The sequence below is a fragment of the Piliocolobus tephrosceles genome, chromosome 13 (genome assembly GCF_002776525.5).
Source record: "Piliocolobus tephrosceles isolate RC106 chromosome 13, ASM277652v3, whole genome shotgun sequence".
NCBI classification, from domain to species: domain Eukaryota; kingdom Metazoa; phylum Chordata; class Mammalia; order Primates; family Cercopithecidae; genus Piliocolobus; species Piliocolobus tephrosceles.
Window position 1 is genome coordinate 2,597,628 of NC_045446.1, and position 27,012 is coordinate 2,624,639.

Here is a 27,012-nt window from a genome sequence, read left to right on the forward strand (position 1 = left end):
CTCTTACCAGCTCCCTGCCTGACCCTGTGTCCTCCCCCATGGCAACTCCACGGTCTCAGATGGAGCCTTGGGGTGGGAGCTGTGGGGACAGGATGGGAGACATAGCACTCTCAGCCAGTGACCCTGACCCTCTTTTCCTGGGCCTCAGTGTCTACATCTGTGGGATGGGGTGTGGGCCTCTGCGGCTGGTCCCCAAGTGACTTTGCAGAGCCCTGAAGTGCTGGCAGGTCCTTGGGTGTGAGGGGCCCCGGTGGATGGCCTTGGGCCCCTGCCCCTGCCAAACCACAGAAGCCCTGCACCCCGTTCCTCCATAGTCCAGGCTTCACATCAGGTTTATCTGGGAAAAATAAAAGATGGGGCTCCCTCTGGCCTGGACCGTCCGACCTTGGACGTACACCTGCCCTTGTGCTCGGGACAGGTGGGTCTCAGACTCACCCCATACCTGCAAGGCAGAACCACAGGGGAGCCGGGGAGCCTCCACACTGCAGCCCCCACCACCCAGGGCTGGGAGTGGGTCCCCTGGACTCCTGCTCCGGACAGGGCACAGGCCCACCTCCCAGGTGGAGGTTGCCCAGCTAGCCTTCTAGACAGACGCTCGACCCCACTTAGGCAGGCGCCCCCCTCTCGTCTCAGCCTCTCACAGCACCCTGTTGGCCACCTCTTCCTTACCATGCTCAGCCTCCGTGCTAGGTGCTGTGGGTGATGACCACAGCACCCAGCCTTTGAAGCTGGCCTGGGCCCACCTGGACCCTGGCAAACTGCTTGCTCCCTCTCTGGCCATCTCGGGGCTTATGCCCACGTCACCCAGCAGCATCTTCCCTGGGGTGGTCTTACCCGCACAGAACCCAGCCCTGGCCCGCACTTTGCCCCAAGCCCATCCAGCTGGATCAGCAGTGGGGCCGGGTGCGTGAGGGACAAGGCCTGCCCGGAGCAGCTAGCGTGCAGACACCTCAAGTGCACGGCCAGGGGGACCAGGCCAGCTCCCGCCTGCTGCCTGTCCTTAGGGCCAGTGGCTGTCATTGTTGTGGCTGAGTCAGCTTGGTGCCTTTCTCTGGAACCACATGTTTCCCTGAAGCAGCTCTGCTGTTCAGCCCTTGTCCGGTGCTAATCTGGTCGCCCCTCCCGCACCACTTCTAGGTCTTTCCAGGCCTCCAGGTACCCACGGTGGGGAAGGGTCTGCTTCATTCTCCACAGAGTACGCTGAGGGGCTCTCCTGCAAGAACACCGCAGGCTGAAGGACGAGCCCTGTCTCCTGTGGCCACCAACAGAGCTGTACGCCCTCCCCGAACCCTCCCTCATGCTGGGGCCCCCATGTCCACCCTCCTAGGGAGAGGGGTCCCCAACCTGGACTCCCTCACCTGCCCTAGTCTGCCCTTGGGGTTGGCCCTGCTCCACCCAGCACCTGCTCTGAGGGTGCCGGCCTGCCGGCCAGGGTCTTCCAGTCTCCCCATCAAGGCTGGAGGGCCACTTCCCACCCGGGGCTGGGCTCCAGCCTCATTCCCCAGCGGTGCTGTCCTTCCAAGGAGCTCTCAGACCACCTGGCTTCTCTGCTGACTCTGCAGCCCTGCGAGGCCTCTGAGCACCTACTCTCTGTGCCGGGTGCATCTCGGGTTCTGTCCTGCCTTGACCTCCCTGCCAGCTTTGCAGGGCAGCCACCCTGGCACATAGCTCACTGCAGAACCAGCCCCTGAGAAGGCGGAGGCCACATGGCTAGCCAGAGGGCACGCTCTGGGGCACTGCTTTGACCACAGAATGTGGGTACAGATGGTGTCTGGGAAAGTGGTGCTGTCCCTGCCAGGTTAAAGAAAGGGCATGGTGGTTCCTGGGAGATGACAAAAAACCCCACCCCTACCCCATTGCAGAAAGCATCGCAGAGGCACAAGCCCCCTGTGCCCCTGTAAGCCCCTCCTGCTAGTGGCCCAGCAGGGGCGTTCCCTGCACACCCAGGCAAGGCCCAAGGCCTCTGCCTCCTCAACCACCCCAGGCCCTGCCCATGAGCCAGCCTTGCTGAACTCTGCCCTCTGTCCAGTTCTTCTCCAGACAGAGTAGACACAGCCCCCAGCCTTTCTTGACCCTTAACCCAAAGGTCCCCAAGCCTGGCCTCAAGAAGCCAAAGGCTGCCGCAAACCCAAATATTCCAAGTCCGGTCCCTGGTACAGACCCTGCCATGTGGGGATGTGGCACAGAAGGCCAGCCAGCCTGGGGAGCAGACGAGGAGCAGAGGAGAGCTCCTGACCCTGAGCCTACACGCCTGTGGACACACACAGGAACTCCTGCACGCATGGGATGGACTCCAGTGGGCACATGCACATTCCTCGCACACACACGGGCGTGACCGAGGGCCTTGCAGACATAGGGTGCACACATGCGTGCTGCCCGCATACAGCACACACTTGCAGAAATGGTTGGCACCTTTTCTTCCCCGGCCCCTGAGGCTGTCTACACACCTGGCTGCTTCCCACCACTGACTCTTTCGTCTGCCTTTGTCCCCACAGGTGACGCAGCTGGACCAGAGGCTGGCACTCATCACCGACATGCTTCACCAGCTGCTCTCTTTGCACGGTGGCAGCCCCCCAGGCAGCGGCGGCCCCCCCAGAGAGGACGGGGTGCACGTCACCCAGCCCTGCGGCAGTGGCGGCTCCGTCGACCCTGAGCTCTTCCTGCCCAGCAACGCCCTGCCCACCTACGAGCAGCTGCCCGGGCCCAGGCGGGGCCCCGGCGAGGGGTCCTGATGGGGGGTTGGGGCTGGGGGGTGGGCCTCAGAGGGGAGGCCAAGGGCGGCCCCACCTGGCCCTCTCTGAAGGTGGCCACCTCCTGAAAGGCCCAGAGAGAAGAGCCCGGCTCTCGGAGGCCCCGATACCCCTGGACCATGCTGCCCGGCACAGCCTGAGCCTGGGGGCTCAGCAAGCCCACCTCTTCCTGGTCGGTGGGTACTAGAAGTTGGCTGGGTGTGGGGAACCCGTCTCAGGTCTGAGTTTTGCCCCTAGCGCCCTGGCCCCCACAGGGTGATGACGTCACTGGCATGGTGGTTGGGACCCGGTGGCAGGTACCGGGCCTGGCCCGTGTATGGTCAGGAAGTAGCACAGGCTGAGTGCAGGCCCACCCTGCTTGGCCCACGGGGCTTCCTGAGGGGAGACAGAGCAACCTGTGGACCCCAGCCTCAAATCCAGGACCCTGCCAGGCACAGGCAGGGCAGGACCAGCCCACGCTGACTACAGGGCCACCAGCAATAAAAGCCCAGGATCCCCCATTTGGAGGGCCTGTGGCTGGCTCCCTCACTCTCAGGAAATGCTGACCCCATGGGCGGAAGACTGTGGAGACTGCTCCTGGGCCCCCAGCTACCAGCTGGAGGAACAGTCTCACCATTTCCCCAGGGCACGTGGTTGAGTGGGGGCAACGCCCACTTCCCTGGGTTAGCCTGCCAGCTCTTCCTAGCTGGAGAGGAGCCCTACCTCCCCGCCCCCAAGCCCGCTCTGCGTGGGACTCCCGCCTCCAACCCCTCTCCCAGTCCCAGCAGTCAGCCAAACACACGGAAGGGGACTGCCACCTCCCCTCGCCAGCTGCTGAGCTGCAGAGAAGTCACGGTTCCTACATAGGACGGGGGTTCCTTCTGGGCATTACGTCGCATAGAAATCAATAATTTGTGGTGATTTGGATCTGTGTTTTAATGAGTTTCACGGTGTGATTTTGACTATTAATTGTGCAAGCTTTTCCTAATAAACGTGGAGAATCACAGGCAGGGCTGGGCACTGCTCTCACCTTGGTTCCTGGGGCATCCATGGGGTCTCTGGGACAAACTGGGGCTCGGCCTCCACATCCCTGGCCAGCTCCTGCCGATGCCTGCGGGCCTCTGGGTAGCTTCCTCCCCAGGAGATCCCCACCCACGGACAGGACCCCTGCAGCTCCCCTGGAAGCAGTGCCCAGGTGGCCGTGGAATAGGGACACTATGTCCGTGCACCGAGGTCAGCGTTCACAGGGTTCAGAGGGGCTGCAAGATGCCATCAAAGGCTCCAGCTCGGCGATGTTGCTCCTGATCTGGGCCCTGGGCTGGCCCTGGGCATGGAGTGCAGTCACAGTGTGGTCGCTCCCTGTCTTCCAGCAGACTGTATGCCCCTGGGGCAGATGGGCTCTGTCTGGGCTCTCTGTCTGCCCCTTCCAGGCCAGGGTGGCCCTTGACCAAGGACCCACATGCTCCACTCTGGGAGCAGGCCCCACCCAGGCCCACTCCCCAGGATGCCAAGGGCTAGACTCCGGATGGGGTGTGGTGCAAGGAAGGCCTGGGGCCCCTGAGGCTCCCATATGCTCACCCCTGTCCTCCTCCAGGCCTCTGTTTCCCCATTGGTAACATGGTGCTCCCTTAGCCTGTCCAGTTCTCTGAGTGGGACAGAGGGGCCACCACCCTGCTCGCCCTGCCCCTGTGCCAGCAGCTTGCCGTGAGACCCTCCTCTCCTGGGGCGGAAAGAGTGCCTCGCTCTCAGCACAGACACACTCAGTCGGGGCAGGTGCATCTGCTGTGCCCGCAGCTCAGCTATTGGGCCATTTCTCAATCCTTCAAGACTGCAGCCCCCTTCTGTCCTCTTTCCAGAGCCCACCCCGAAGTCTCAGGCTACCAGGGCTTGGGGCATCTGAGATCTCAAGGATGGGGCTGTCCTGAGTCCACTGGAGGCAGCAGGCGGCCAGCAGCAGGTGGCAGGGACAGGGGCCCCAGGTTTCTGTGTGGAGTAGAGGTGGAAGCCCTTAGAGGGGAAGGCCCTAGGTCCCACCCGGTGCCAAGCCCGCGGGCCCGTGCCCCCAATCCATGGGTCTTGGCATCTGGCCTGGCCAGCGCTGACCGGAACGGACGAGGTGGAGGGGCAGCACAGGGCCTCTCAGGCTTCCCCGGTCTGCACCCACCCGGGAGGAGCCGGTGCAGCAGTTACTGAAAGGCAGGAACTGTTGTTTCCTTGTTGGGTAAATATTTGTGGAAACCCGGAGATGCCGGCCGGAAAGCAGGGCCCTCCACAGCGCCCAGGCCCCCCAGCCCCGGCCGCCCACCCCAGGCCCCCGGCCCACAGGGAGCTCCAGGGGGCCGCCCATCTGGGCCGGGCGCGGTCCCGGCACCCAGCCCTTGTTGTCCGTATTATGGACTGCGCACAAAGTGCCCGAGGACTCCACTCCTGGACGGGCCATTGCAGCCCTCTCGGGTGTGAAATGCAATTTACCTGAAATAAAGCCCAATTATGGAATTAGCTAATTAAAGCCGTGGCGGAGGCCGGGCCCGGCCGGCCGGGTGCTCAATGCCCGCCGGTGCTCACGGACTTAGGGAACAGATGGCGCCTCGGCCCGCCGTGCCGGCCACATTCCTTCACTCTGTCCCCCGATAAGTGACCTAGACAGCACACGACCATCTGGTGTGTGGCACGTCCTGCGGGCCCCGGACAATGGCCCGGCAGACCTCTCTGCGAGAGGGCCGTCGCCCGGGCAACGGTGGCATGTGCAGCCCCGGCCCATTCACGGCCCCTCCCGCGGCCCCTTTCTTCGGGCCCTTTGTGGCCTCACCGCGGCTGCCTGGCTGCTCTGGCTGGGGATAGCCGCGAGTGTTTGTCCGCAGAGCCGGCCTTTGTCTCCAAATTGGGCTCCCTCATTGAGGTCCTCGGGGTCCAATGGGTGCCAAGAGCATCTGCTGGGGGTGACTGGGGGAGGGGCTGCTCCTGCTTCCCGGGGCACCCACTCCTCTGCCAGGCTCCCCTCCTCCATCGCCTGCCCTCAGATGGCCTCTCGGGGTGCTGGGCGTGGCCCTGGGGAAGCCAGTTTCCAGGGCTGGCATTGGCCAAGCCTGAGGTGCTCCTGTCGTTGGGCTGGGGGACCAGGAAGAGGAGGAGGCAAGGGCGTGGCCGACCTGCAGCCCCTCAGCTCCCACCACAGCCCTGTCTGTGAAATGGGGAACAGTAAAAGTGCCCCCTTGGAAGGGGCGTAGGAGGCAGGGGCTTGATGGAGGTGAGACGCGAGCTCTGGGCCTAGGCCAGGCACACAGTAGGTGCTTAATAAAGGAAGCCAGACAAACCACCTGGGTGGGTGATACTGGGCTCTGCCTCCTTGCTGCACTCCTGCCTGTCCCCTCGGAGCTCCTTTCCGAGGCCCCTCCTGCATCTAGCCTCACCCCACCAAGCTCCCTGCCCCTCGGTGCCAGGGAGAGCCGTCCAAACCCAAGCTGGCAGCTCCCCAGCCTGCTCTCAAGCCGACTGTGACTCCCCACTGCCAAGTGGGCCTGTGAGGCCCCATAGGCTGCAGCCCTGCCACTCACCCTGGGCATCCCCTGCCATGAGCCCAGCTTCCCCATCCTCACCCTGTAGTTGATGTCCAGCCCCCCTCCCTACTCAGGACATCCTTTGAGCACCATCTTGGCAGGCAGTCCCCCGCCAGCGTGCTGGTCAGGAGTCAGGCCCACCACTGGGGGAGGGGCTGTGCTGGGCCTTTTGGGCCCCAAAAAGGGGCAGGGGCTGGCAGTGCCTAGTACAGGCCTGGCCCCAGCTGGGTGCTCAGGAAGTGCCAGTTAAATTAAGGAATAAAATGAAAATATGGAAGGAGGCTGCCCAGCATTGCACATGCAGCAGAGGTATCAGGACCCAAGCAGGGCATCACCAGGCATCCCTCCAATGGCTAGGAGAGGGGTCCACACCCTGTGCCCTGAAGGAGGGCATCAGGCCAGGTGTTTTGATCTGGGGCAGCCGGACAGCTGGGGGAAGGAGCAGGAAGGAAGACAAGAGCCAGGGCTCCTGGGGCTGCCACACGCAGCACCCCCATCTCCAGGCGATCTGCTGAGTCACCTGCAGGGATGGGGCCCCCCTTTCTCAACTGTATCAGGTCCTTAATTTGGAGTGCCCATCTGAGCTGTGCCAAAGCCTGCTCCCCCCAGCACCCCTGCCTCCTCCCGGTATAGCCCTCTGGGCTCTAGGACCCAGGACCCAGGGGCTCCTTGGGGATTTTTGTTTGTTTGTTTGTTTGTTTTTGTTTTTGTTTTTGTCTTGCTCTGTCTCCCAGGCTGGAGCGCAGTGGTGTGATCTCAGCTCACTGCAAGCTCCGCCTCCCGGGTTCCCACCATTCTCCTGCCTCAGCTTCCCAAGTAGCTGGGACTACAGGCGCCTGCCACCATGCCCGGCTAATTTTTTTTGTATTTTTAGTAGAGATGGGGTTTCACCATGTAAGCCAAGACGGTCTCGATCTCCTGACCTCGTGATCCGCCCGCCTTGGCCTCCCAAAGTGCTGGGATTACAAGGAGGCTGCGCCTGGCCTCCTTGGGGATCTTAAGCATGTCTCAGCCTCACCATTCTCGGCCCCCAACGGCACCAACCCCTCTCTTGCCTCTGGCCCTATTTTGTGGCCCTGGAGGGCCAGCTAGTTGGGAGATCAGGCCTGTGTCCTGTGTCTCAGCACCCTTCACCTTTCCTGTCCCCACCTAGGTCAGCCAGGGTCCCAGGCAGCCAGTACGCTTGGGGCAGCCAGAGCCAAACAGAACTTCAGTTTCCGCTGGCCTCTGAGTGCAGACAGCCGGAGCCAGGGCCCCCTAAAAGCTGACAGGTCCCACCCCGGCCCTTCCCAACTCCATTGTGGAGCCTTGGTGAGGAAGCCTAGAGGGCCCTCAGTCAGGCAGTGCAGGAGGGCTGGGGGCCGCCACCCCATCCCAAGGCTTAGAGGCCAGGGCACCAGCCTGTCCCCACCCAGGCATTGGCTATGTAATAGGAGGTGGGGCATCCACTCTGACCTCAAGATCCTTCTCCCTCAGTAGGTCCTGCTATGAACCTCCTGGCCCTCCTCTTCAGCACCCCTGCGAGGTACCAGGCCTCCTGCAACTCCCCTCCCTGTGGCCCCCACAACTCAAGGCACCTGAGTGAGGCAGAGCGTAGAGGAGATGGACAGCCTAGCCCAGGGCAGCCCTGCTGGACTCCAGGGGATGCTCAGGCCCCCTCCCCTCCTCTTCCTTCTAGACCCTCACCCATGGCTCCCAGAGGGGACGAGGCTGCCCTTAATTCCCAGAGCTAAGCCCAGCCCCGCCCCCCACCTATCCCCAGGCTTGGGTTTCACATGTCCGGGCAGCAAGCCCTGGGCCCAAGAAGACACAAGCCAGGCCCAGAGGTGGCCATGGATGGCTCAGTGGACAGAGTCCATCCCGGTGCCTTCTGGGACCTCAAACACACAGCTCCTTCCACTTCCTGGGAGTGGCCCTAAGGTGCAGGGGTGGGGGTGTCAAGACAGAGTCCAGGCTTGTCACTTGGGCACAGTGATCCCCACCTGCATGACCCCCGACCCTGGAAACCCCCCACCTTCTCCTCTCCCCACCGCCAGCCGCTCCACAGCATTCCCCATGACGTGCTCCTTTCCAGGCTGCAGGACGCATGTGGTCTTTCTGTGGCCACACAGCTGAGCAGCCTCAGAGCAGGAGGTACAGGCTCTGGGAACCAGGCTCACAGCTTCATCTCCCTCCTGGGCCTGCGCCCTGGGAAGCCAGTGGCAGTGGCAAACCCACGGCGAGAGTTAACAGGTGTGCAAAGATAGAGGAGACTCACACTGAGGGGAGAGACCCCAGAGCAAAAAGGCCTCAGAGCTCGTGAAGCCCCCAACCTGGTACAGACAGGGAGACCAAGGCGAGGGGAAGGCTGGGCCAGTGCTGCACCTGTTTGTGGGACTTTGCATTGGAAAAGCCTCAGAGAAGAAACGGGGCTTCCGACAGCAGAGAAGTCGGTAGCTCAGCCAGGAAGCCAGAGGGCAGGAAGGAACTAACTGGCTGAAAGCAAGAGCTGGCTTTGCCGGACCTTGGACTGGAAAGGCCAGATCTGAGGAAGAGATGCTCAAAATTCCAGGGTGGTCTGAGCACAGCTCCTCTGCTGGCCCACACAGGCCAGGAAGCCACAAAGCACTGAGCCTGCCTGATACAGGTGGGCCTTCGGAACACATCGACTGGCTCCAAGAAGGCTGCTGTTGCACACAGAAAATCCCCAACTTCCCAGTTGGAGCCTCAAGAAACTCTGTTACAGCCTGACCACAAATATGATTCAACAAACCCCACTGAATGACTTTTGGTTGTTTCTTAGCCACATCCCTCCCCTGGCCAACCCTGACTCACACCTCCACACACCTGCACACACATACACCTACACACATACCTACACACCTACAAACCTGCACACACAGTACACACACTTACACACACCCACACGCGCCTACACACCTACACCCCACACACACCTATACACACATCTATAAACCTGCACAGGCAATACACACACACCTACACCCACTCACACCTACACACCTACACTCATACACACACACCTACACCACTACACACACCTCTACACCCTTACACACCTACATACCTACACACACACACGTACCTAAACACAAGACCTGCCTCCGCTATGCATGTGGCGGAAGGCAGTGGGGATTAAGGAAGAGCTGAAGTCAGAAGCCAAGGATCCCCTCGTGCACAACCCGGCTCGGCCCCTCTCTCGGGTCCCCTGGGGCAGGAGCCAGGCCTCTCTGAGTTTCAGTCACTGACTGCAACCCCAGCTCCACAGCTCTATCCTGACCCCAGGATATTCAGTGGAAGATATTGCAAAAGCCGCCGCAAATGCAAGACCAAGCAGCCATGACAGAGCTCGCTGCGCTCAGAGAGAACCATGTACTGATGTCCTCTCCAGCCCGGCAACCTGTAGCTTTAACACACAAGCAGTTCCTGAGACAGAGGTCTCCGTAGCAAATCCACCCATAGGACACTTCTGCCAGGCAGAGCCTGACTCAGCACAGGTGACCAGAGGGGGAAGGGCCCCAAACGCCATCCAGTTCTCCCAGAACAGTTGAAGGAGGTCCCAATGGCCGAGGTGCCATGGGGAAGTGTGGCCCCATAGCAAGGCCAGGATGCCGCTGGTGTCAGAAGCCCCCCCAAGCACCCAGGGGGGCCAGAGGATCTGTGGGAGGGGCCTTCATGTGGGCACACAGGGAGCACTCACCCCAGCTATACCCCCAGCCACCCCAAGAAGGCCAGGCCAGAAGCATCTCTACCAGGGGCAATGGCAGCAATGGCTAGAGGTGGACTGGCCAGGCTCTGGAAGAGGAGGCTCCAGCTGGGAGAGGCCGCAGCCCCAGGGTGGGGACCCCCAAGGCACTTGGGGGTGGAAATGTGCAGGCCCTGAGTGTTGATGGGCCTGGCCTGGGCCGACCCCAGAGACCCCAGCAGAGGCCCAGGGAGCTGGACCACAGCATGGGGGTGGGCAGGAGGCTGCTCGAGAAAGGCTTCTAAAGAGGGGTTGTCAGGATGGTGGTGAAGTCCATTGAGCAATTTCAACGGGTCTTAATCAAACCCCCTCTCGGTCCACAAGATGACGTCAGAGGACTCTGGAGAGGAGAAGGGGGCAGACAGTTCCTGTGGGTCTTCCACCTGACTGGGTGGCCCTGCAGCATGGGGGCCTGTGGGCTCTCACTCCGCGTGTAACTCCGTTTTTGACCCCAGCCAAGCCTGTCTCCTCTCTGGGCCTCCACCTCACTCCTGAGGCGAACCCACACTGCCCAGGTCGGGGAGCCGGCACCACCTCGGAGGGGGTCTACAAGGGAAACGTCTCATCTCCCCGCTTTAGGAGGAGGCTTCGGCGGCATCTCCAAACCATCGACGCAGCTGCTGAGAACCACCACTTACAGAAAGGGAAACTGAGGCATAGAAGAGCCACAGGATCCAGAGCCTGAATTTCCCTGGCACTTGGGCCTGGTACCTGACCATGCTTTGCCTTGGTTTCTCATCTATCAAACAGGCTGAGACCACATCCTACTTCACATGGTTGGGATGGGCTGTGAGTCAGGCAACTCAGCACATGTGGTAGGTGCCTCCACAATGTTCCACGGTGACATCTCCAGCCCACAGTCCTCAGTGGTCCTGTTGGGCTCCTTCAGAATCCCTGAGATGCCCCGCATCATCTGCCTTGGACTTTTTTTTTTTCAGAGACAGGGTCTCACTCTGTTGCCCAAGCTGGAGTACAGTGGCCTGATCACAGCTGACTGCAGCCTCGGATCCTAGGCTCAAGTGATCCTCCCACCTCAGCCTCCCAAGAAGTGGGGACTACAGGTGCACGCCACCACGCCTGACTAATTGTGTTTATTTTCTTGTAGAGACAGAGTCTTGCTGTGTTGCCCAGGCTGGTCTCAAACTCTTGGTCTCAAACTCTTGGGCCCACCTCGGCCTTCCAAAGCACTGCAGGTATGAGCCACAGCTCCAGACCACCTTGGGCATTTTTTCAAGGTATAGACACAAAACCTTATTGTGTGTTCCCAAATGTCCCGCAGTCACAGGCTGAACAAAGCAGGGCCATTCACCCCCACCACAGCCACACACCTCTCCCACCTGGGTGGTTAACCTGCAAGTGCTAAGGGCTCTGAAACCACACAGCAGTGGCCTGCGATCCGAATTGTTCTGCAGCCAGCTGTCCTCACCCATCAGATTCTATGGAGCCCATCTGTGAAGACCTTCCTGTTCTCCTGACCTTCTGCAAATAGTTTCCCAGGCGACTGCGACCTAACGGTGTCCAGCCTCCCTATGCAAATGAAAATTCACCCATTCTGGGTTGAACTGAGATGCAAACTCACACCCAGCCACCCCACATGCACCCCCAAGAGCCAAAATCACTCTCCCAGAGCTGCTCCCGGCCCCATCGAGCAGGTGCACGGGCAACAGTCCGGGCTCAGAAGTTGCCTCCTCAGGCTCCCAGGCCCGGCCGCTCCTCTGACTCCGTCGGCTACGACCACTGTTCTGGGGCAGAGAGCCAGGTGGGCACACCCAGGCTGGGGGCTATGGGTGGAACAAATGAACCAACGAAAGCTGGGAACACTCCCAGAAAGAGAGCTTTGTGCGCCCCCAGCCCTGGCTCACCCCTTCCCTGGTCCTGGGATGAGGAGAGTCACCCCACGGAGGGCTTCAAGGGCAAGTGTCTGTAGTGTGCCAGCCGGGGCCCCTCATCGTCTACCTGATGCTACCAAGCCCCCAACTGATGGGACAGAAACGAGGCCTTGGAAGCTCAGCCCTTGTGACTAATCGCACCTGCCAGATTTTGAACTCAGCACTCTGTGCCACCAGGAAGCCCCCTCACCCCCCACCACTGAAGGAGCTCGGGAAACACCACCCCAGACTGTGCTGCTTTGGTATGCAGACCACACGGAGCCGCGGGCAGGAGAGGACGCCACCAGGGGCATCGGCCCAGAAGGCCCCTCACCTCCTCCGCTGAGGGCCGCCCAGAGGCAACGTGGGTCCCAGGGGACTTTTCATGCGAGACCACCGTCACTCATGCTCCCCCTCCCGCCCCCCCCCCCCCCGTCCCCCCCCCCCCCCCCCCAGAAGCCCCAGCCCCTAGTCCTCTCTGTGGCTGGGAGGACATATAAGCTTAAATCATCCTGCCCTTCTCTGGATGTCACATTCTGTGGCCTTCCCTCGTATGTACATAACGAAAAGTATTTAATCTGCTCAATTAACTCGTGGCCCAGCCAAAGAACGAGAAGGGTGGGGGGAGACATTTGCACTCCGTACACCACCAGCAGCACCTGTACCTCCAGAGGAGCCAGCAGAGAAGGCCGGCCCCTGCCCTCAGCTCAGCAGAACCCAGGCTGCGCTAGGGAGCCGAGAGGCCAGTGGGGGTTAGTCCCCAGCCCCCTGGTGCCACGACCACACTCCTCCCTCCCTCCCTCCTCCATGGCTCCCCGCCACCATCCTTGAGGTAAAGCAGGCAGAACTGTGTCCTGAAAATGCTCCACAGCCCCCGTGTGTGTCCAGGTGGCTTCAGTTACCCGGCGCCTGGCTGGCCCAGCCTCCAGAGAGCTCTGCCAAGGCCTGGCACCGCTGTCCCCCGTGGCCCCTCTTGCCGCCAGCGAGCCCGAGAGGCCTCAGGGCACAGGCAGATTGCTTTCCTCTATTCGGGCTGGCCCCTGCTCCCCGGGAAAATGCTTCATTGTCTCCCGCCCCCCGGCCACCGCCTGGCTCAGGAGACATGGGGGCTCCAAGCTGTGAGGTCACCGGGCCTTGCAGAATCCACCTGCAGCCACACCAGTCTAGGAAACCAAATCCCAGCAGCAGATGACAGCCGAGGGTGGCAGGACAGAGTGCCCATTCAGCCTCCGCTGGAGCCGGCCTGGCCTGACCTGGCGGCCACCTCCCCCACCTGGGCCCTCCCGCGCCTGAGCCCAGGCCTCACTTAGCCAGTGCTACCCAGACAGAGGGCTGGGATGTGCCACACCCTGGGGCACCTACAAGTGGGAGGATGGATGATGAAGGTGGCAGAGACCCTGCCCCACCACCAGGGCCTCGTGCAGTCCGGAATGGGCTCGAGGGAGCCTCCAAGCCAAGCATTAACAGGGATGTCTCCTGAACTTGCCATGCATTGCTGCCCCATCTTACGGATGAGGAGCCTGAGGCTGGGCACCACCTCACCTGCCAGCTGGGTGCAGCCAAGCTGGCGCCTCACTGCCTCAGGGGTCCCTGCTCAGTGAGCATATGGAGGAAGTGGCCTGGAAGGGGCCCAGGGCTGCACAGCAGCCTGTAGGGAACAGGAGACGGGCCAAGGCATGGGGACACGTGGACCCATTTCACAGACAGGCAGCTGAAGTGGCAGCCTCGGCAGCAAGTTGACAAGGAGGCACCAGGACAGCCCTTGTGTGAGTTGCATCAAAGACAGGAGACCCACCCACCCTCCCCTCCTTAACATCCTGCAAGACCTGAGACCACCAGCCATAGCTGATCCCTCATCACCTTCACCTACCCCTAGCCCTGGCCTCTGCATTTGGGCAAAGGCTGTGGAGGAAGAGGCTTTGCCTTTTTGACCCTGGCTTCAGCCAAATCCCCCAAGCACCTGGTGGAGGACGGCTGAACCTGGGAGCCTCGTGGGCTCCGTGGAGGCCCTAAAGAAACCAGGCCCCAGCCCCAGGGAGGCTTAACACCCCCTCTCCAGGCAAAAAGTAACCATTTCTCTTCCAGTGGTTCCCCAGCTTGGGGTCTCCAGCCAGACTGGCTGCTTATGGGCCAGGTGTAAAGAGAAGGACAGAGGGGACAGGCAAGTGCGAGTGTTCTCAGGCCACTGGGGCCCATCCCCACCCACACCCAGTCATCAGCCCCAGGGACAGCCAGGCCCTCCGCAGTGCAGGGCACACCCCGATTCTGCAGCAGGGCCCCAGGGCCCAGTGCTTCCTCTAGGCTGCCCGGGCTCCCTCCTGAGTGGCAGGCTCAGGCCCGGACTCTGGCCCAACCCGCAGGCTCAGAGGCAGCCCTGCCTTCCACAGACCAGGCCACGAGTTGCCTGTCACTCAGCTCTTCTGCCCGGTTGGTCACACTGAAAAGAGCATCCAGTGGCTGGGAGGCATGGATATTGGCTCCAACTCAGTTCAGGAAGCAAGAGCTGGAAATCCAGGCGCAGGAGATATCTCCAGGCCCAGCACACCCTGCAGCAGCTGCCCCAGCCCCTCCCAAATGCCACCTACCAAACTGGTCCTCTTTCCCATCTGGATTTAGCAAACTCCTACTCATCCTCCAAAGCCCAGAGCCAAAGGGCCCCTCTTCCATGATGCTCCTTTTCCAAAAGCAGCCCAGGGTCTCCCCCTTGGCACTCAGCACCCACTGCAGACACTGTCTGTGTGGATCTTGAAGCTGATCTCCCTGCCAGACGGACAGTGGCTATTGAGGGCATTGCAAATGGGATACCTGACAAGGAGAATCCTTGGGGATTAGGAAATGGGGGTCTGCTGAAAGCCAGTGCAGGCTGGATCTGAGACTTTCTGAGGACAAAGTGCAGGGAGCTGTGCTCATGCTCACACTCAGCACGGGGCTCACACTGTCTGCTGAGGGCTGCTTCCCTGTCCTGGAGGATGGGAAGGACGGAGGCAAAAGAGGGGCTCACCCACCTCCTGCTCTCTGCAGAGTGTCCGGCACCTGTCCAGGCAGACCAGCCGTGCTGCGGGCCCTCAGGAGCCCGGGGGTTCCACCCCATGTATGTACCCTCTCCCTGGGTTCATGCCTGCTCCCCTGGGCCCACCCCGCCCATGTGCCTACGCCCCCGACAACCCACCCATTCCCAGAACCCTCCTTGCCCACATCCCACGCTGGTATACTTTTGAAGACAGCATTGAAGCGGGGGTGGTTCTGAAATCCTCTGTGCTTCCATCTCCTCCATGGGCACACCCCAAGATGTTGGGAGAGCGAGGTGCTGGTGCCCAGCTCCGCACAGATAGATGAGACCACCGTCCAGTCTACTTCGCTTTTCCAGACATCTCACACCCATAACTGGCCTGAGGAACCTCATTCCAGCTTCCAAAGAGCACTGAGTGCCAGGCGCCACCACACCCCAGGCTCCACACCTCCCAGAACCCTTGTGGTAGGGGAAGGAGGGGGTTACTCTGCTCCATTTACCTAAGAGAAAATGCAAGGCCTAGATGGAGAAGTGCACCCTCTCCAGCTCACATGGCTACCAGGCCAGAGACCTTTGCCCCACCACATGTGTGGCCCACAGATGAGGTCGTGAGTCATTCAGCCACATCACAGATGGGAGATCCCCTACCCCTTGGGAGGAGCTGGAATCCCCACACCTGGGATCCAGTGCCAGGCTTTTAGCACGGATCCCTGTGTGCCCACACCCACCCTGTCTGAACCCCCCATCTAAGGGACTCCTGATTACACACTGGTCCCTGAGCCCCTGATTTCTGAGAAAATTAATCGGCAGAGTAATTCTCACTAGAGTGTTGTTGACTTCTCCATTTGTAGCTTGCTGTTTCTGACAGCATCTGTACTGCAGAAGGAAAACCTGAAGAAGGCCTCACCTGAGCTCCGAGGTGTGGATTTCTGGGCAGATTTGAGACTTTGTGGCCCCTGCTAAGGGGATATAATTGAAGGTCCTCATAAATCATGACTCAGTCTATGAGGAACCAGCACCTAGCTGCATCCCTAGCCTCTTCCTTCATCACACCCAAGCAAAACCCCAGGTTCCAGCCCCACCTAGCAGACTGCAGGCAGGCCGTGGTCCCCCCTGCTCCATTCAAGACCACACTCTGGCTTTTCTCCTTCAGGAAACCTTCTCATCACCCTCAGGCTGGGTCCGGGGCCCAGGCCCTACGGTTATGCTGGGTGCTGGTGCTGAGAGACAGAACGGGAACCACAGCTGGACCTCACCCTGGACAACATCGCCACGACCCCCACTGGTCCACCTGGGAGAACAGAGACCCAGAGCCAGCCACACACTGTCCTCTATGCCCCTCACTGCCTCCCGGGCCTTTGGGGGTTCTGGGGGTGGCTACTGCAGTTTAATTGGGGCCACAACCCCTAATGAGCAGTCCATGGGGGAGAGTTCATAGGCACCCAGAGCCTGAGCAATGTGGCAGTAAGTCCAGGGGGCCTTCCAGGGGCCCCCAAGTGACCCAGGCATCTGGCAGAGTCCAGCTGGCCCCAGGCCTCCTGCCCCCGGCCCACTGGCCCTGCCTGCAGCCTCAGTTGTACCACCTGGGGAGTCCCAGATTTCCTGTACCGCCACCCCACGCGCTTAGTCCCGGAAAGACCTGATCCTGAGCTCTTGCGAATCATCTGGCTGTCACCAAGCTGCACCACAATCATTTTCAAAGAGTCCCTGATTTTTAAGGCTCATAAAACACTGTGAAATGGCCCTTTTCAAAGATTTAGGGCATTAATGACCATGGAAAAACAAAAACTTGTCCAGGTGGCCAGCTTTTAGTAGCTCCCAATACAAAATGGCCCCCACGGCAGCCCCCACCTGTCCACGCCCCCTCCACTTACCCACCCCAAGTGATTCTAGCCAGGACCCCTGCGTCCTGAGAAACCCTTTCCAGGAGCAGGCTGGGGAATACCGGCCCAGAGGGGCGAGGACCAGGTGGGGCAGGGGTAGGGGTCAAGGGGCCAGGGTCCCAGCGGCTCTCCTGGAGGCTGCAGAAGGACCTGGCCTGGATGGGGGGCTCCGACGCTCCCCAGCCTGTCCTGGCCCGGCCCGGCCCCCTGCCCAGTCGCAGCACTGCCCGGCCCGACCCCCAGACCTACGGGGTGCCCAGTCCGAGCCTGGACCGCTAGGGGCCGCGGGCCTGGCGGGCGGGGCGGGGGCCGGGGTCGGGGGTCCGGCGAGCTTTAATGCGCGCACAAAGCCTCATTTGCAGGTCAATGCCGCGGCACACTCGCCTCTCCCCTCGCCCGGCGCCCTTTGTCCGGCCGCGCCCGTTCCTCGCGCCAGATGGCCGCGGAAATGCTAATTTCGGGCGCCCCTGCCCCCCCACCCCCACGTTTAATTGCGCCTTTGCAGATGGGCCGCGAGTGTGCGCTTCATGCAGATGAGCGCGGCCTCGCCGCCTTCGGGGCCCGTCGTGCCGGCAGCCTCGGACCTCCGGGAGCCGCGGCCGGGCGCGCTGGGGCCGGGGACGGGGAGGGGGCCGCTGTGCCCCCACTCGACGCGCCGCCGGGCACGGGCGGGCACCCAGAGGGCCGGGCGCGGGAAGCGCGCTTCTCTCTTTTCATTTCTCCAAAATGGGATCTTAAGTGATTCTGAATGAAAACAAATTGGCCCGCTTTCTTCTCCAAACAGACGCGCGGCGCGGTGGGGGCGGCGGGCGCGGGCCTGGGGCGGCCCGGGCGGTGGGGTTGGCTCCGGGACCCCTTTCCCTGCCCGGCCCTCGCGCCCTCTGCCCCGCGGCCCGCCTTCCTCGGCCCTGGGCCGGAGGCTCTCGGAGGCGGCCGGACAAGACGGCAGACGTGGGGGCCTCTTTAACCGGAGTCAAGGATCCCCGGACTTTCTGACCAACCAGGAGCAGAAACCCGCCAGGTCACCCTCGCCTTTCATGACAGAAACAGATTCCCAGCCTGGTCTGAGCGCAGAAATGAGGCAGGCCAGGGCCGGCCTCCCCGACCCCTCCTATCTCCAGCCCCAGCAGGAGCCTGGCCCAGGCCTCTGGCCCCACAGCGCCAGGGGGCATCCTCCGGGAGCCCAGGCCTGCCTCGAAGCCTAGGGGTGGGGCAGGCTGGGCAGAGGGAGGGAGGGAGTTTCTTTGTGATGTGTCCACTTTACTAGCAAAATTTCAACCACAAACTTAGAAAACCTATACACTGGTGGGTGATTCACTTGCTCCATCACCAGCTATGAAGCAGAGACAGAGCCATATTCTGGGTGAGTAAGAATACTCCCAATACAAAACTCAGCCACAGATCTTTAAAAGGAAAAGAGGGCCGGGCGCAGTGGCTCGCGCCTGTAATCCCAACACTTTGGGAGGCCGAGGCGGGAGGACTGCTTGAGCGCCAGAGTTCCACTCCAGCCTGCACAGCCTGGCAAGGTTGCATCTCTAGAAAAATATCTTCTGATTTTTGTATCCAGGCGTAGCGGCGCGCCTGTAGAACCAGGAAGGATCACTTGAGCCTGGGAGGTGGAGGCTACATTGAGCCGTGACTGTGTCACTGTACTCCAGCCCCGGTGATAGAGTAGGACCCTATCTCGAAAAAGAAAGAAAAAGAGAGAGACAGAAAGATGAAGAAGAAGGAGGAGGAGGAGAGGAAGAGGAAGAAGAAGAGAAGAAAAAGGAAGGAAAGAAGAGAAAGAAAAAGGGAAGAAGGGAAGAAAAAAAGAAGAAAGAAGAAAAAGAAAGAAAAGAAAGAAGAAAAAGAAAGAAAAGGAAAGAAAAAGAAAGAAAGAAAGAAAGAAAGAAAGAAAGAAAGAAAGAAAGAAAGAAAGAATCACCTGTTCCTGAAACATTCTGTGATACTTTTGTAATTTGCTCAGAGGACTGAAAGTCAGCGCAGGCGGATCCCTCAGCCTTGGGCTCAGCTGAGACTGAAGTCAGCGGACAGAGTGAATCTGGCCCAACTGCCACCAGCCTGGCTCTGGCACCCTGGCGTGGCCTTCACAGTCACACCCCACCATGCCCCACCTCCACCTCAGTGCCCACCCTCCAGCTCCACATCATTGAGCCTGCCCTGCTGCACCCTGGCGCAGGCACCCTGCCTGCCAGCTTTCCTCCACCCATTCCTCCTCTGAGTGCCCTCGGGCCCTTCAGGGGCTGCTCTTCCCTGGACACCCGGGAGCCTCAACCTTTGCCCTGTGCCACACCTCCCTCACCTGGCTCTTGAAAGGAGTCCCATCCACCTTCCCCTCAGGGTGAAGCTCAGGGCCTGGCCCACACCCCTGCTGGTACTGAAGGCCCATCTGGGGGACCTAACAGGGGTTCAAGTAGACACCCAGGCCGAGGCCAGAGGGCTCAGCCATCCTTGTCACCCATTCTGCAGGGCACTGCCTCATGGGTGCCAGCACAGTGACATGCCGTTGGCTGGGGGTAGCTGGCTCATAAAATATGCATGGTCAGGATGCACCATGGAAATTTCCATGGTCACGGGATGGAAACCATTTCCTATCAATAAAATAACAGGTGCCCCGTCAGAATCCCCCTTTCGTTTCTTTCCAGGAAATAGTTCAAATGGGATGGTTACACCCATTTGAGACAAACATTTCTTGGTCCTAACCCCTTGTGGTTGCTTCATTAACCAGAGGCCTCCATCTTCCTCTGGGGAAGCCAGTGCAGCCCAGCTGCCCTCCGCCCCCAAACCCTCCCTGTGCCCCAAGGTGCCGTGTGGACTCACTGCTGCAATCCCACATTACCCCACACTCGATGTTAAACCCAGAGCATTTGAACTGTCCTCATATTCCCTCAGCCACTTCTCAACAACAGTGCCTTCCCAATCCTGTAACCTGGGGCCTTTCCTTAACACGTTTAAAAGACACCAGCCGCCTTCTCCTGCCTTAGTGCTGTCACCAGCTGCTTGTACTCAACTCTCTGCCAAACTGTTACTTTGTTTGTCACACTCAGATTACGGGTCTCTTAAACAGTTTGTTATTGTTACTTTCAATTAAAACAGTATATGTATGTGTGTGTGTATACAAATAGATAGATATTCTAATATTTTAAAATAGATACTTTGAGCTGGGCACAATGGTGCACACCTGTAGTCCCAGCTACTCCAGAGGCAGAGGTGAGAGAATCTCTTGAGCCCAGGAGTTTGAGTCCATACTGGACAACATAGCAAGACCCTGTCGCTATTAAAAATATATTTTTAGGCCGGAAGTCTATAATTCTAGCACTTTGAGAGGCCGAGGCAGGAGGATCACTTGAGCCCAAGAACTGGAGACCAGCCTGGACAGCACAGGGAGACCCTGTCTCTATAAAAAAATATTTTTTAAAGATTAGCTGGGTGTAGTGGCACACACCTATGGTCTCAGCCACTCAGGAGGCTGAGACGGGTGGATTGCTTGAGCCCAGGAGTTCGAAACTAAGTGAGCCATGATCATGCCACTGCACTCCAACATGGGTGACAGAGATCCTATCTCAAAAAATATTTTTTAATTAAAATAAAATATGTACTTTGGACTTAAAAAGTAAATGTGAGTTCCATAGATGTAAAATGATATAGAGCCCCAAAGTGCCACCTGCGCTTATCTCAGGATAGCAGCATCTATCTGGGGGAATTTTTACTGTCTTTTTATACATTCCCTTATTGTTTCCTTTTTTTTTTTTTTTTTTTTTTTATAAAAAGCATATGCTGCTGTTTTTACAATCAAGGGAAATATATGGCTATTTTCATTTTGGGAATCAGAAGAAATAAAAAGCCCCATTGGCTTGCCAGCCCTGTGACCTGGGGGCTGTAGCAATAACGCCTGGAATTGGCCCCAGCCAGTGAAGGACCCCAGCCACAGCCCATGCCAGAGTCCACTGACAGGACCATCTCACGAGAGGGGCTGCCCCAGAATGGAGTCTGGGGGTGCCTCAGTAACTAAACCCCTTTGGATGGAAGCCAGGCCAGACCCACTCAGTGCCAAATTCCACTCAGGCCTGCTCTCAGTTCCAGCAAAATTCCGAAGTATATTGTTGTTATCGTTATTATTTTGCAATTACGTGACATTTTTTAAATGCCTAGAGTGTTTTATCAGCCATTTCCATTAGCTCCTTCTCACTCTGCCCAAGAGACACTTCAGCTTTGTGTCTGCCACTGGGCAGGCTGGCCAAGGCTCAGAGAGGTTAACCAACCTGCCGAGGTCTCACAGCAACGGAGAGGCAGGGGCGAGAGCGGACGTCAGGGTTGGGCCCAGGTCATCCTGCAGAGCTAGGGGGCGAGTCTCACTGTTGAGCCCTGTTGGGTTTTATTCGGATTTAGGAATTTTGGGAGGGGGGGCAGGGGCAGATTTGGGAAAGAGGAGAAAAAGTAGGAATGAGAGAAGAGAGAAAAAAAGGAAAGGAAAGGAAAGCCCACGGCCGAAGCAAGAGAGCAAAATAAGTAGAAGACACCGTGGGGGTGGGGCTGGCAGCCCCACATTGAGAGCCCCTGGCAGGGAACCAGGCCCTGGAGGTGCCCCTGCCTTCTCCCCACACCCTGGCATAGTGCCGGCTTCCAGAGGAGCCTCGTTTCTCAGTGAGGGGGGCAGGAGGAGGTGAGACAGCATCTGTGTCTAGACGCTTATCCTTTGAGGAGAATACCAGGGTCCCCAAATGCCACTTGAGATCTCTCTGAAATGCAGGAGGCCCTGGAGGCTGTATTTGTCATAAGCCTCAGTCACCACGCCTACCCCCAGCTCAGGAGCAGATGCCATAGCTCAACCTGGCTCTCATGCTGAACCAGGTCCCCAGGGGTCTGGACAGTGCCACTCACCAGCAGGCATCCTGGGCCACAGGGCAGGACGCCCAATCTGGAAGCCCACTGTTATGGGAGGAATCGTGTCCCCCAAAAGCCATGTGCAGAAGCCCTCATCCCCTCAGCACCTCAGCACATGACTATATGTGGATACAGGATTTTATAGAAAACAGTTAAAATGAGGCCATTGGTGTGGGCCGTCATCCAACAGGACTGGGGTCTTTATAAGGAGATGAGGACACAAGCACACTCAGAGGCACGACCCTGCAGGGACACAGGGAGAAGGTGACGTCTGCAAGCCAAGGAGAGAGGCCTCAGGAGGAACCAGCCCTGCCAACTCCTTGATCGTGGACTCCAGCCTCCCAGATTGGTAGTGATAAACGTCTGCTCTCTCAGCAGTCCTGTCTGTGACCCTTTGTGATGGCAGCTCCAAGACAGGAATACACCCAGCATCCAGAGGGATTACATCTGTCCAGGCCCGCACAGCCAGGTCAGACAGAGAGACCACACCCCAGACCTCCAGACCAGGGGAAACCCCCACGCACCGCTGGCTCAGAGATCTTCTCTGACTGAGCACAGGAAGCTGGCTCCTCCTGGCTGGTTTCCCTCAGAGGCATCATCCCAACACCTAGAGACACATCATGCAAGTAGAGAGTCAGCAAAAATACCATTTTCCAAGGTGGAGACAAAAAAAACCATGTGCACAGTTGACATCTGTAGGCCCCTAATGCTAATTGGGGACACTGGCATTTGGATCTGGGTGGCTGAGGGGTTTGGTGACCTGGACAATCAGGGCCTGCCTGAAGAACCAGGGGCTGCCGGAGGCGCTGGGCCTCCCTCCCACTCACCCGGGCCTTCATTAACAGCCGCGTCCAGACCAGCTGGAGTCAGCTGATTAGCCCATTCTAAGTGGCATTGGGACTTCCCCCACCCCCGTATCTATTTTTTCACCCGCACATGTTCAATTCAATTTTGCTTTTGTGCCAGAGAGGCCTCTGATGTGAATGTTTCTGGGGAGTTTTTCCATGTTTCTTTATGTCCTCAAAACCAAAGTCAGTCACCAAGTTTCAGAAAACACCCTCCTGGATTGAAGCGGGTAAGAGGAAAGAAAAACACACAACACAAAACAAAAGCAAAAGAAAACAAAAGAGAAAGCACTGGCTGCCTTTCTACAGAATCCTCCTGCGAGGAGACAATTCATTTCGATTGAAACGTTTCCATTGTGCAGCGTTCGAAACGTGCTCCTCGCGTTGAGCAGAAATGCAAATCCCCCTTTTTCCTTTGATTCAAATATTTAAATTTTCAAATATATATGCTGCGACAATTGAATGGCAGCTGACCTCACTTATTTTCATAGAAGCAATGCGGAAGCCACGGGCTGCAGTTAATCTCGCCAGCAGCGCCCCGCCTGCTGACAGCGGCACGGTCAGTCCTGGGGGGGCGCGGGGAATAATCCTTTTATTCAGACATTTGGCTTAAAAGAATAACAAGGAGGAAAAGCTGGAACATAATTGCATTGCATGGAAAACAGAAAAAGATTTTTTTCTCTCTCTCTAACAAGCTTTCTCCTTTTCCTTCCTCAAAGAATTGGAGGCTCATGGCCAGAGGCTGTTTTCTTGGTAGAGAAATCAGGAGTGTTTTCCTTCCACTATTGTCCCCACTCCCGCCCACCCCCCGAGGGGTTTTCATAGTTGGGTTGGCTGCCACACTGGCTCATCCATTCATTCATTCATTCACTCACTCACTCACTCATTCTGCAAACTCGGAAGGAAGACCTACTGTCTGTCCAGTTCAGCTGGGCGGGGGGCGGGGCAGAACCAGACACTCCCCAGGCAGCCTTCCTCTCCTGGACTGGACCCCCCCACAGAGCTATGCCCTGACCCTCGGAGGCACCCTGAAGCATAACTGGGCCATCCGTGCCTGCAGGAACCCCCTTTGTTCCTCCTTGGGGCCCCAGAGCACCTGAGTGAAAGAGTCTGAGACCGGAGGGGCGGCGAGAGGGGGCCCTGGAGGGAGGCGGAGGGGCCCCCTCCCAGGGCCAGCCAGGCCAGAGTCTGCCAGAGTGGCTGTTGCAAAGTCCTCTTCCTGCAGCCTGAGGATCCCAGAGGACCCCGGCCCAGTCCATCAGCGGGGCTGGGTCTTTAATATTTAAAGAGCTCTCCCGGACATTTCAAGAACTCCCCGACACGATTTTCTGTGATGCGTGGGCTGTCGGGACATCTGTCTTCTATACCTAATAAAGTCGCCCGATGCAGAATGAACTCCTCGCTCGGCATCGCTTTGAATCCGGGCTCACATATGGTTGCTAATTAGCTGGCTATCTCTTGGAGTTAAATGATTTTTTTTCTCGCCCCGTTCGCATCCATAATAGACGCGAACAGAGTCGTGATTGTTCCCTGTTGCGGGACATTCTGCGCCTCAATGAGCGGGGGCTGCTGTGTCGACGCGGATTTGCCATATGGTTGCGCGGAGCCTGGAAGAATGGGCCCCTGTGTGTGCGACCGGGACGCGGCGGCGCGGGCCGTGCCAGCCGGGAGGAGCCGGGTGCCCGACGGCGCAGGACGAGCGGGCGCAGCGGGCGCGAGCGCACCGTCGGGGCGCGGGGACCCCGAGGGCCAGCGGAGCCGGGCGGTGCGCAGGGATGGACGCCAGGCCCGAGGCCCGCTCCCGGCTGACTGGCGCGCGGAGGGCAGTAGGACCGATGCACCGACGGATGAACCGACGGACGTGCGGACGGATGCGCCGACCGCAGGCTCTCCCGCCGCCCCGGGGCCGTCGCGCCTGTGCAGGCCGCAAGCCGCGGCGGGGGCCGGCTCTGCGGCTGCAGCAGCCCCATTGTGAGGCTGGCGAGACAATGGGCGGCCCGAGGAGGCACCTGCTCGCCTGAAAGGCCCATAAATCGCCGCCGCGTCCAGCTGCCTTCCCGCCCCTCCCCGCGGACCCGCTAGTGGGAAGCGCGGCCACGGCCGGGAGGGGGAGGCTCGGTCCGTGAGTCGGGCAGGGCCGCCTGGGCCACCTCCGCACGTTCCCTCCCGCCTGGGCGCAGCTGCCTGCGCGCCCCGACGGAAGCCCGGCCTAGCCTCCACTCTGGAGTCGGCGCTCCAGGCTGCTGCCAGGCCGGTGGCCAAGGCCCCAACACCACTGTCCCTTCTGCAGGGCACCAGTATCCACCCTCCCGCCGGGCGGCTCCTGGTCCTGGCCCCGGGGGGCTGACTCAGGCTGCCTTTGGACCAGATTCTTGAACTTTTGAACCGAGGATATTGCTGCTGTTTGTAACGTCGAATCCTGAAAAAGCGCTGTGTTGGGGAGCAGCAGGCTCTCCTTTGCTCCCCCAGGGCCTGGGAAAATCAACCCACCTTCGCCTCCCGACCCCCAGGGCTGTAACCCGGTGCCTGGTAGCCCCACTGTGATAAACCGAAGCCCAGCACAGTTTGAGATTCGTCCTGAGTTGACTTATGCAGCCCCCCAGAACAGAGGCTGAAACCCGGGGCATCCTGGTGAAGCCACACCCAGCCGGCCTGGTCCCAGGCCCCCGGCACAGGGTCCCCTCCACTCCCAGCCGCTTCCCTTTCAGAGCCTGGACTGAGCTGGCGGGGACACCTGCTCAGGGCTCTGGACTCCCACTTTCTGGGCACTTGCATGCAGGCCCAGCACCAACTCGCCTTTCTGAGAAAGCAATCCCTCCTCAGAGCGGAGAAGCCGTGGCTGAGATGGGCAGGAAGTGGTCAGGACCCACTGCGAGGCACCAACTCCCCATGCTACCACCAGGGTTGCACCTGGACTCCTGGAAAGGGGTCGCGTCAAGGTGCAGCCCATCAAAGGCTTCCCAAGAGGCAAGAGGCAAGGAGAAGGGTCTGACTTTAAACAGCCTCCGGTGAGCACCAGAGAGCAGGCCCAGACCTATGTAGAGAAAAGGAGGCAATGTCCCGTGGCTACTGACAAGGACCCCGAGGCTGCCCTCTTCCCTCTGCATCAGTGACCTTTGTTTAGGCACTGCCTTTCTGTGTGGAAGGAGCAGGACTCAGTCCCAAGACCATTTGGCCACCCTGTGCCCTTGGGACCAGCACGTGCTGGCACCCCGATCCCCCTGGGATTCTCTTCCAGGAAAAGGCTTGCATTCAGTTCACAGGGCCCTGCCAACACCAACCCTGTGCTGGCTGCCTGCAGCAGGCACCCCGTGGGGACCACATCCCTGGGCCTGGAAGAGCTGGCTGAGACAGAGGCAGGCCTGAGGCCAGGCCTTTGCCCGCTGCTGCTCCCGGCACTCCTGGAGGGCTCTGAGCATGCTCCTTGGGTCTCCTGGCTGCAGGGAGGACACTCACTCCCACCCCCAGGTGTCTGGTGCTTTGATTTTAATTATTTCTAGCCTTCCAGTGCCATCTCTTATCGCCCCCTCCCCCGTCCCCTAATAAAGGGCCAGCGCCCCCCGCCTTCCTCTAGCCTCCCTGACATATTAGAAGAATGTTTTTCCATTTCCTTTGATGTCTGTTACAAGTTGCATCTCATTTCCTGCTTGGGCATTTCTGACCTCGAGTGACTCCGGCCGCCGTGGCTGTGTGGCTGGTCTGCTCCTCGTGCCCCGCCCAGACGCCAGCTTGAGAAGATTTGGTCCTCCATGTGCCGCCACCGCCAACTCAGTTTCCCCCTACCCTCCCCACTTTGTGTTCTGGGGCTCCAAGGGGGAGGTCAGGCCCTCAACCCTGTTTCCATGGGGAGGGCTCCTCACGGAGGGTTGCGGGGAGCAGCATCCCTCTATGGGACCGGGAGGGCTCCTCACAGTGGCAGGCGGCAGGGGGGGCCATCCCTCTGTGGGGCTCCCTAAAGACCTGCATTCTTCCCTTCATTTTTCTGGGATTATTCCCCTTTCAGTGGTCGGCCCTGTTCACTCTGCCACCTCAGAGAGGGTGAACCCAGCAGAGGTGCGACAGGAGGCTGGGGAGAGACCCCAGCACCTTGAGCACACGGGAGCCAGGAGGAGCCCAACAGAGCAGCAGGGGCTGGGGTCTCCGGAAACCTGACACCTTGGGACCCCAAAGAAGCAGGTGGAAAACTGAAGAAGAAAACCGCCCAAGTGAGCCACTGGAAAGAAAGCAAAATAAGAGAAAATAAATGAGTTGTTTGACGTAATTTAACTTGCTTGTTTTTCCATCTTCCTTCCTGCTCACCCCACCACCACCGCGGTCCCATCTAGTTGAGGCACACAGCTCTGGGCTTAAAGGAACCAAGGGACGTGTCTCAGAGCAGTCTCCAAATTGGGTGCTGGAACTGAAGAAATGCAGAGAGGGCAGCGACTGTGAGAGAGGTTTGCATAAGAAAACAGACAAGACAGAACTTGGTTTTGTCGGTTTTTGTTT

General features: G+C 59.3%; 1 protein-coding gene and 1 long non-coding RNA gene across 3 annotated transcripts in view; both read left to right on the forward strand.

The window, feature by feature from the left end:
• KCNQ1 (potassium voltage-gated channel subfamily Q member 1) overlaps positions 1 to 3,736 on the forward strand; it is a 407,002-nt gene extending 403,266 nt beyond the window's left edge. For both annotated transcript variants that reach the window (XM_031936688.1, XM_031936689.1), the window contains exon 16: positions 2,496 to 3,736. In XM_031936688.1, the coding sequence (XP_031792548.1) occupies positions 2,496 to 2,732 (237 nt within the window). In that variant the 3' untranslated portion in view covers positions 2,733 to 3,736. The remainder of the gene's footprint in view (positions 1 to 2,495) is intronic.
• Positions 3,737 to 24,703: 20,967 nt separating this feature from the next.
• On the forward strand, positions 24,704 to 26,781 carry LOC111520628. Its single transcript, XR_002724726.1, has 2 exons — positions 24,704 to 25,532; positions 26,528 to 26,781. It is a non-coding gene; the product is annotated as an uncharacterized LOC111520628 (long non-coding RNA).
• The last annotated feature ends 231 nt before the right edge of the window (positions 26,782 to 27,012 follow it).